Source organism: Pholcus phalangioides, unplaced genomic scaffold, assembly GCF_987345545.1.
Source record: "Pholcus phalangioides strain wild (caught in Gottingen) unplaced genomic scaffold, Ppha-v1.0 ptg000021l_1, whole genome shotgun sequence".
Lineage (NCBI taxonomy): Eukaryota > Metazoa > Arthropoda > Arachnida > Araneae > Pholcidae > Pholcus > Pholcus phalangioides.
Window position 1 is genome coordinate 191318 of NW_028301614.1, and position 10534 is coordinate 201851.

The following is a 10534-nucleotide window of genomic DNA, read 5'->3' on the forward strand; positions in this document are numbered from 1 at the left end:
TACGTTGAAAAAAAGGACGCCTGCGTAAATTAACGTAATCATTACTTCATGTTTTTCAAACTCTTCAAAACAATAAAAATCCAAAACATTGTGCCTCTGATATTAGCGAAATGCAAACATGATAGCAATCTCTGCAACTACTAATTAAGTGTGGATTAATTACTTTTAGTGTGAATGTAGCTTTCGGTAGACCACCCCGTCCCAACCCGAAGATTTGAGTGGATGTATGAGCATAAGCGTGTAAATGACGCGCAATTAAAGTATCTTCGCCCCTCCCCCTACGATTTTAGTTGACATTCAAAAATTTTAATTAACGGTATTTCGAGACATCCAGCTTTTGTTGGAGTGAGAATTGTTAAGATATAATGTTGGGAAAGATCGCAGAAAAAATTAATTTGTGCTCTGAAACAAGTAAAAATAACAATTAATTCTAGTTTAATTTTTCAGTCAATTTGATTCAATTAATTTTCGTCTTTTTTTTTTTTTCAATTCTTTTTCTTCTAACTTCAGTGAAAATAATAGAATGAAAGAATATTGTTCAGTATTACAATCGAAATCAGAACATGAAATTATCTAACGTCTAATACTCAAATATTCATGGAAACATTAAGAGCTACTGCGGTATTTTCATATACTGTACAAGGTATTTTTTTTGTTTGAAGTAAGTTTTTTAGTTTGAGAGCAGAGCATCCCCTCAACCTGCTACTCTGCGCAGACCAATAGTGCTCAATGCACGTACCTTATTTCGCTGATACTTGCGAGTATTTGATCGACAACCCAGATCTAACGGAACTTACACAAACTTCCGTGCTGTTAGGTTAGTGGTCAAGGAAATGCACTTCCTTGCGTTTCACTCATATCTGTGGTGGGCATCTTCAGATGTATACGGAGAAGAGTAGTACGGAATTAAACCATCCCATACAAGAATTCACATTATGGTGGTCTCAGTTGTCATATGAATGATCTTCTGATGCTATTAAAATAGGTTGCCCCCAAACCTTTTTTCCTTGTGCGCTCCTAATAGAATTTTGTTATAGTTGTAGCACTGCCAGTGCCGTCTTAGCGCATGGGCTCACCCGAGTGCTTCATGATAGCAAGATGGAATTGATTTTCGAGAGTAAGTATGCAAAGTGGTTTGAAGGTACTTTTACACTAAGGGCCCCAGAAAAATCACTTTACCCGGGAGAAGCTACGATATTGTTAAGACGACCCTATCCACTAATATCCCACGTGCGTCCTCGCAGGTTGAAAATAAAATCTAAAAATATACGAGATATTCATCAACTTTAGAACCTAAATATTAGTTAAGAAATTGGCCGAATGCAACTTTTGACAAGTTCTGTGGCATATCCAAGTGCTCACGAAATTTTACTCGAACGAGAGAAACGCCCCCGTGATAAAGGCTCACCGATTACACAAAAGGAAACGTCAGGAGCAAATATTCCACTCTGTTTATTAAAATCAGATTAGAAACAATAAGGCAGAAAGAAAAGAACAATGGATAATTCGTTGTTGTTCATAAAAGTTTGATTTGAGCTCAAGGCCGGAGCCAGGGACCCACCCGCACCACATAATAAAGAGATATAACATATGATTTTCGAGAATAAGTACATAAATTAGCAAGGGGAAGCAAAATATAAATAATTCCCCCTGTCAAAAGATATTTCTGACAACAGGGTGGCCTTATGATAATAATTATAATATTATATATAATTCATATAATTTGAGTCACAACACGATAATTTTGTGAACTTGAAAATAACAAAAATAACATTTTATGAATTAACACATAACCGGGAAGTAAAAAAAAAATCAAAAATAAAATCCAATACAAAAAAATCTACCGAATCAAGAAAAAAAGAAATGAAGACTAAAATCACTCATCCTACGAATCGTACACGCATTTGTGCGCATTTCACGTCGAAAACCAATAAAACAAATCAATTCAATAAATATTTATGAATAAGACATACTGTATAAACACACACAAATATATTCGATTTCACAGGCATCCTTTAAAAATACAATTTTCTTTGATGGCCACACGATCTTTCTTCCTCTCAATAGATCCTTTCAGAAGTTTTTAACTTGCCGGATGGATGTCATCAAATGTCGCAGCTATTTTTGAATGCGTGCGATGTGGATCAAAAAGCTTTCTTATCCTTGTCGAGAAATTTGGAGGAGCTTCTCGTAATAAAGGCCTCACTGGGAGTTTTGACGTTGGAAAAAAAAAATCGTGGAAAAATATTTCCTCTTTTTTTTAAAAGAATCACTATTTTCTTCCTGTTAGCACTTTTTTTTAGATAGTAAAAACTACAATTTCTTTCCTATGCTGAGAAAAAACTTGGTCTCCCGCCAAAATGAACATTTCGGTTAAAAACAGGTGTAGAAATAAGACAAAATGATTCTACCAAACAAGCAACTGGTAACACTAAACTTATGCAAAGGAATTAGGTCGGTCGGTCGATTCTACTTTTTCGGTTGAATTCTATGCACCTACAAAACTTTGTATGTGAGGTGTGAACTTCCTAGTGGAAAAGAAATCAAAACTTGAACGTTATATTTATATCGATAGTTATATTATAATTGCTTGTTTATATCGTTATAAAATTAAAAATTTTACCTACTCCAAACTGAACGAAATTAGAGTTTACCCTGACTTTCTGTAAGAAACATCAATGAATTCACACGATTATGCAAACCGACAAAAAAGAAAATTTTATAAAAAAAAATAAATTCGATATGCTTTGAAAGTGCATTGATCATTTTTGTCGCACCACGGTCATTTTCTGCACACGAGGGCTAATTAGACCGGGACCTACAATTTATTGCCGATTCCGAACGGCAGGCTTGTTTTTTATACTCATCGTGAGGTTGGTGCGCTAACCTTTCGATGAGGGAAGACTGCGCTAGCAATTTTTTGCTGCGGTCAAGTCGCCGTTGTACAGTTGAAAGTGCATCTCTAAAATCCAAATATGTAGAGCAAATTTTATTTCTGGTCAGGAAATTATTCCTCCTTACATAAATGAACCTCTATTGAGGGTTTGAGAAAGGAAAGTTGGCCCTTTTTAGAGATGTTTCACTGATTTAAGAAAGCGTATGAATTTTATAAAATTTTCTCCTTGTATTAAGTTGAGGTTTTTCTATAATCTATTTTTTTATTGATATGGATTCTGAAAAGACAAGGGTAAAAAAATGAAGATATGTGTATATAATACTTTTGAGATTTGATTTTTCTCATAGTTTAATTGAAATAATTTTTAAAGAAACCGACTTTAACAATCAGGGGCAATTGAAGTTTTTCGAACATCTGGATGCTCGTCTTGAGCTTTGTACAAGCAATTTTAAATGTTGAATGCATCGAGGAGCTCGGAAATGTGCCACAAAGTGCCGTGGGTGCTCGAGCCTTAGAGGAGATACATAACCCGCTTCTTTAGGCTCGTGCACACAGAGTACCGTCTCCGGCGGCACTGGCAAGGGCGTAGCGAGGGGGGGGGACTTGGGGGTCTGGTTCGCCCCTCCCCGAAATGTGAGAAAATGACCAAAAAAAGAGAAAAAGATGGCCATTGTTCTGTCACTTTGGTCCCCCCCTCCCGAACGAAATTTCTGGCTACGCCCCTGGCCACTGGGGATCATCTTCACCCACTAACACATTAATTAATAGCATTGCTCAATACTGATTTTCTTCTCAAGGATATTTTAGTGATTTTAGGATGATTTTGTGGAAAGGATTTCGAATTTCATTGGTTTTGTTAGATTTGCTCTAATTTTTAAGATAAAGTGAAAATTAAATCTCAATGGTAATACCATAAGCAGCGTACAAATCACATTGAAACTATGCATTACAAATAAATACAGTAAATCATTAGCAAAGATATTTCAGTGATTTTAGAGTGGTTTTGGAACACTGGTTCCGAATCTGGCATTGGTTTTATCGAATCGGCTCTAGTTTTTGAGATAATGTATACTCTCACCAATGTGATTTGTATGCTGCTTATGTATTACCATTGAAATATAATTTTTACTTTATCTCAAAAGCAAGCCTACAAAATCAATGCCAGATTCGGAATCAGAAGCTCCGATATAACCTAAAACCATTGCAGATTCTTGAAGAACATGAGAAAAACTATGTATTAAGCAGTGTAGTTAACCCATTATAACACCACTGCTTGCAAGACAAAGTGATGCACCAGGATCCTTACCAGCCTACTATGATTTATGTTAATTATAATACAAAATCCAGGCCCGTCATGTGGGGGGGGGGCGGGGCTCTATAACGGTTACACTATAGTGTAATCGTTATAGAGCCTGCATATATATATATAGTGAAATACACTAAAAATTGTGTATATATATACAAATATATATATACATACATTGAGTACATGCGCTTTGCTCCCCCCCCCCCTCCCCCGGAAAAAGTTGAAATGACGGCCTGACAAAATCGTTATAGAGCCCAGGAAATACCTACGCATGCTTTATGAGAAATGACAACTCTGATTAAAATAATGAAATCATATGGAAATCAACCGAAGTTTTATTTGACATCTCATGAAATGATGACTCGCCCAATTTTCTTTCCCTAGCATTAAATCTAATAATATAAAAGAAATTTTTTTCTTCCAAGGTAACTGATTGCTATATTATATACCCAGGGCTATTTTCCTATAAAAACTACTAAACCACACATGCACCTTGCCCATATTCCTCTATAGAATTTCTCACTAACTTTCAGTAAATAATGCATAAGTTTACCGGAACTCTACCATCCCTTCCTTAACAGGAGAAAAAAAAAACATACCAGACTTTTGAAGCTGTATCCAGAGGCTATTGATAAATATCAGAGAGTAAAAAAAAGCATACATATTACGCCTACTGACACCAGAAAGTAGCATTATATTCAATATAGTGAAAGTAGATTTGTGTTAAAACATTAGTAGGAAAAAAGTGGTAAATCCAATTATGATATTTCACTATGTATGAAGTAATCAAAAATGCAATTAATTAGCACTGAAATGACCAATTGTGTATTTAAACATGCATATCAATATAGATAAAAGGAAATACAGTATGAATTCAGAAAAATGGCAGTGACCAGGAGCATCTAACACAATTATTAATTTGTAAAATAAAGACCAAAACATAATGACTACCAATATGGTCACATTGAAAACATAATAATCACGCAGATGCAGCCAAATTAATGAATGGTAGAGTGGGGGGGGGGGGGGAATTTCACTTCTGCCAACTTCTTGCAGTGAACAAAAAATTACACTTAGCCCTTTTTTTTCAGGTAAGAGACCAAGGTTACAGCATCAGTTTGTTTTTTTTTGTTCAAATGAATATGCTCATCATTCTATTTAAAAAAATTGCATTTCCAATATAGATATCACAGATTTAGGCTATTACTAAGCAATGGCATATATCCCTTTCAGACCCTGTACATACACAAACATGGGGGTTGCTTTTCTCACTGTATAGATATGATTTTTAAAAACTCTGTATTCAGCTCTAACTTCAAGGGTTATGGGTATTTTATCACTGACGTCAAAGATGAACTCCCCAAAGGTTATAAAAGAATCATGCCCCCTTCCAAGGGTGGGGCTGACAGGCCTACAGCCTGGGGGCTCTATGGACATTATTTTGTTTTCTCACACTATAAAAATTCATAATTCATGGGCTCATAAAAAACTTGGCCTTGGACACGTGTGAGGGCCATGAAAACAATAATCTACAGTGAGAAAAAACAACCCCTTTCCATTGATTGGGTCTGAAGGAATATTTTTGGTCTGAAAGGAATATAAGAACCAATACTGAATAATTGAAATTAAGAATTTTTTGAACTGGAAGATGAGCATGCAATATATTGAAATAATGATGATGCTTTTGTATTGGAAATAGCTACAATTAAAAGATACTGATCAAAAAACATTTATATTATTAGTTTGCTCATTCTAGCAGGAAGAAAATTATCTGGATTATCATTCAAATTTTTTTAGGTATAATGGAGAAAATACTTATTTTTACAAGAAAACTAAAATTTATAATTGATATTAAATAATGTATTGAAAGAGTCAAATTATTTTTAAGGTTACCACCAATCCACTAAACATGATTATACAAAATACTGAAACACGCATGAAGCTTAGCATTTAGTGTTATTTATTATGCTGAATAAAAGGGAAAAAGTAAATTTTCATCAAGCTTTGCATGGGAATATCATAATTTAAAGAAGCACGTGAAGTAGACAATTTATACTTTGTGTTATCGGCACAAGAGGTACAAGTACCTTCCTGCATTATTATTTCAGGATGAGTACTATCTATGACATTCTCGAGTATGCCCTGAAGTAGTACAGTGTCACCCTCTTTCAAAGTCCTGATAAGTTGTCTAAATGAATGTGATACTCTTACTGTAACCTCAGGTGAAGTACGACTCAGTACCTCTAATGCAATACTAAACTCGTACACATTCCAGTTGTTCAGATTACATTCTGTAATATTAATGCTTTCAAAAAACTCGCAACGTTCTTTTTCATATTTTGACACCATATCAGCATTAGAACAGCTTGGATTTCCTACAGCACAAGTCAATACATGAGCAATTGGAGAAGGAAAAAATGACAGAATACTATCCATATGATTTTTAATTTTTGCAACACTCAAAGATGAAACTGTGCCTTCGACTGTTAACCGATGACCCTTGAGTGGAAGACATGCTATTTCAACTTCTGCTGGATTTGTACGATACCATGCATTCCTGTGGCAATGCATTTCATACTTGTTCCATGGTATAATTATGGCAGATGAATCTCCTACCGAATGGAGAGGTGACCTACCATACATAAACATGAAAGCTGCTAACATTACCGGTACTAGTAAAATGAATGGCAATGTCAATTTCCTGCATAAATCCTCGATTTTTCTGATTGAAAATTTACTTAAAGCATAGCTAAGCACTACTGCAACAGTTATAATAAAAATAATTGGGTACTTGGTAGGTTCTGCTACCAGAAATGTCTTCAACATTATATTTAAGATTAAAGCAGGTACAGCTCTTATATAGTTTGTCATAAACAATACAGAAATCCAGAAACAGATGCAAGTTGGAAAGCTGCTCACATATGTACCATAGAACTTGAATGATATATTCAATAATGTCAGGCACATGAAATGAGGCACTAGAGCTGCATATATACCACCAGTACCACACCCTCTAGCTATTTTAAAATATAAAAATGGTAGCACGAATGGTAACGAGATAGCTGACCACCAGTTGAAATGGACTATGTAAGGGCCATAAAGTGAGAAAGAAACATTAAAGTTGATAAGATTTAACCAATCTGGAAGAACAATGGATACGAGATTCTCTTTATGAAGACATACGAACGTATTCAAGAACAATGACAAAGTTACAGTACCACGATTACATGTGATTGACCTGTCCAAAAGTATCAGCAATAAAATTAGAAAAACAGACACCTCACCAGAAATGAGTCCTACGGGACTAAATGGTAACAGAAACACAAAAATAAACGAACTCGTAAAAAACATCAACATCGGATATTTAACCTTACTGTAGTATCTTTGTTTGCCTTCTTCAGTTCTTAAACCTGGTTCGAATATTTTGACCAATGACAACCATTTTTCAATGTTAATGCTTCCATAATTGAGGTAAGCAACGTAGCACGAGCAGCACAACATAACAGTCAAACTCAACACGCTGCATAGAACCAACTTGTAATTTTCAAAAGCGGCACCAAGTTCATCATTGACACCAATCAGAGATGACAACAGCCAAATGAAAAGCGTGAACATGAATACCATGAAAGGTAGAGCTGCAGATGACAAATCTTCGACGCATATCTCTGTACCCCTTCGAAGTTTCTCGGATAAGACTTTAGCATACTTTAACGAAAACCACTTATTATATTCCTCGTACTGCACCACTCGTTGTAAAGTAATAAGAGGCAAATTACCTTCCAAACACTGCTGCACAGAGGTCACCACATCATTAACTGAAACAGTTTTTTTCGGCTCACCTTCACGCTGCACATCTGCAACAGATTTTTCCACCACAGGGACACTTTTCTCTTTGGACGATTTCTCAAATTTTTGAGAGTGAAATCTTTTTGGTGGTTCACTGGTGAATGACTCTTCTTCATCATCATCATCCAGGAGGCTGGTGCTAACTTTACTGCAAGGCGGGACTGCAGCGGGAGTTTTGGTTTCCATGAATAGACTAGACTGTTCATCCATAGACTCGAAAATCTCTTTCATTCCCTGGTCGAGAATTAAATGAGCTTTCTGTTGAAAAATCTCTTCTGGGATGGCTTCTTCGGAGTCACTCATCGTTGCTATGATCGAGTAAATGCTATGACCGACCCTGCAAGACACAAGTTCGAGTTCGTTTAACTTGATGCACCTCTCGACCTCTATTCGGTTGTGAACTGTTATTCCGGTACCAGTCCTATAGCATTCCCTGAGGAGTCTAAATGCTTCGGGATGGCCTTTACGAGCAGCTCGGACAAGCCAATGTATCGCCACGCAAGCGCTAGCGTTCCTGTCTTCGATGTTGTTGTTATTATTATTTTTGTTCAGTAAACTTCTAGCGATGGATAACTGACTTTCGGCGCAACCATACTCGGCTAATTCGAATCTCAAGCTAAGTGTGGAACTCACCCCGTGCAGCTTTTTCATGGCGATGTCGGAGGTCGGCTCAGTTGGCATCGTGGATTTTTTTTTTCTTTTCTTTTACCTCCTCACCAGAGTCGGCGATGCGGGGGCTGAATGCTCACGTCGCTGCTCGATCTTTAAAGAGCCAAGCATGCTAGGAGAAACGGATATAAATAACTTGCCCCCATGCTCGGAAAGTTAACAGAATAAAACATATTCGACTCAGAGAGAGGAAGAAAAAACCAGGGATCGCGGTGTTTATAAATAACATACACCTGGTCAAAAGTTTTTAAAGAGCCCACATAGTCGTCTGCTTCTTCTTCTTCAATTATACAGGGCACAAAGCCTTCGGGCCATCCCCTGTTAGAAAAAAACATTCCACGAGAGCATAGAACATGTCATAAAAAATATACTAACGAAAGCCACCACACACACACCCCCACTAACCAGACGGAACAAACGCAGATGTAGATGTTATATGAGATGGAGAAAAAGTCTTCAGGCTTAGGAGACGATGCTAAGCCATGGAGGAAAGAAAGAAAGTTATTCTTTCCTCCATGATGCTAAGCATAGTCGTCTGCAATTTGCTGAAAATATCAACAATAGTAGTTGTTGTTTCCTGCTGATGATTAAGAAAATAAAATTGAAAGCGTATTAAACACGTGAAGGACTAAGGGCCGTATTCACCAACGTGGTTTAAACTGTAGTGACAATTTTTGGATAAGAGATCAACATAGATTGGTTAAAAACCTGAATTTAACCAATCTGTGTAGATCTCTTATCAGAAAATTGTGACTATAGTCTAAACCATGTCGGTGAATAATGCCCTAAATTATTAATTTAGACAATGTTTATGATATTGTTAACATTTAATTTATAACATTTAATTTAATAAGGGATGCAGCAATTTTTTATATTCATATATTAAATTGTTGTGGTGAAGAAAAACACACTTGCGCGTTAAAACAAGGATGCCCCCCCCCCCCGGTTCAAATCAACACCACACTAGAAATATATTTAGTGTGGTGTTGTTCAAATGAGAGAACAAATGTGAGTTCCAGTCACTGAGCTATAAGGAAAGTACTTTACTTATAGCTCAGTGGCTCCAGTCAAGCAAAAAGTGGGATGTGAACGTGCCTTGAATACGCACAGACATGTTTAACTAATTTACATAAATTTACGATGCAGTTCAAACTTCTATTACTATTGCACCGTTTTCACACTTGAGCGGTAGTGCAAGAATCGTGATCACCTAGGTCGCATCATAGAGAAGAAATATTTATTTATTTCTCCTCTAAGGGTCGCATCGTGTGGGCTTGAGTTCAATTCTCACAGTAGTGATCGGCTGAACGTGGAGTTCATTTTTTGTTTTCGAATTTCCAGGTAGGAATACGAGTCGATCTTCTTTTTCTGAGTCTAGTGTTTGATGAAGGTGTCGTGTTCGTGCAGTCAAGAACTCTTAGACTGTGTTCAAATCCTAGATGCAGCGGAACTCATCTTTTTTTACTGCGATGACACCATCTATCTTCCAAAACGCGTAAATATCATAATAGAGATATATCATACGCGATCGCGTTTAAATACTTTAAAGTATTTGCATAAGGTCAGTATTCTAATGGCCAGTTGATGATACAAAGTGACGGGTGGACCTTATTACTGTTTTCATCACGTCAATTTTGAAACTTACCAAAAATGTTTTACTGACGTCAGGCAGCATCTTGGGACGAGAACAATCATGCAAATGATATTTTTAAATACACGGTGTGAATATATATCAGTTTCCAGTTTGCAATTTGGAAGACAGATGGCAGCATCTGGGAACATACATGCATGAACTTTCTTATTTTTCAACAAGTCTA

At 36.4% G+C, this 10534-nt stretch overlaps 1 protein-coding gene across 1 annotated transcript; it reads right to left on the reverse strand.

The window, feature by feature from the left end:
* Positions 1-1436: 1436 nt before the first annotated feature.
* Positions 1437-9045, reverse strand: wfs1 (wolframin ER transmembrane glycoprotein wfs1). The gene has a single exon (XM_089248957.1). The coding sequence runs from the start codon at positions 8727-8729 to the stop codon at positions 6159-6161; it is 2571 nt and encodes an 856-aa protein (XP_089105083.1). The 5' UTR covers positions 8730-9045; the 3' UTR covers positions 1437-6158.
* Positions 9046-10534: the final 1489 nt, after the last annotated feature.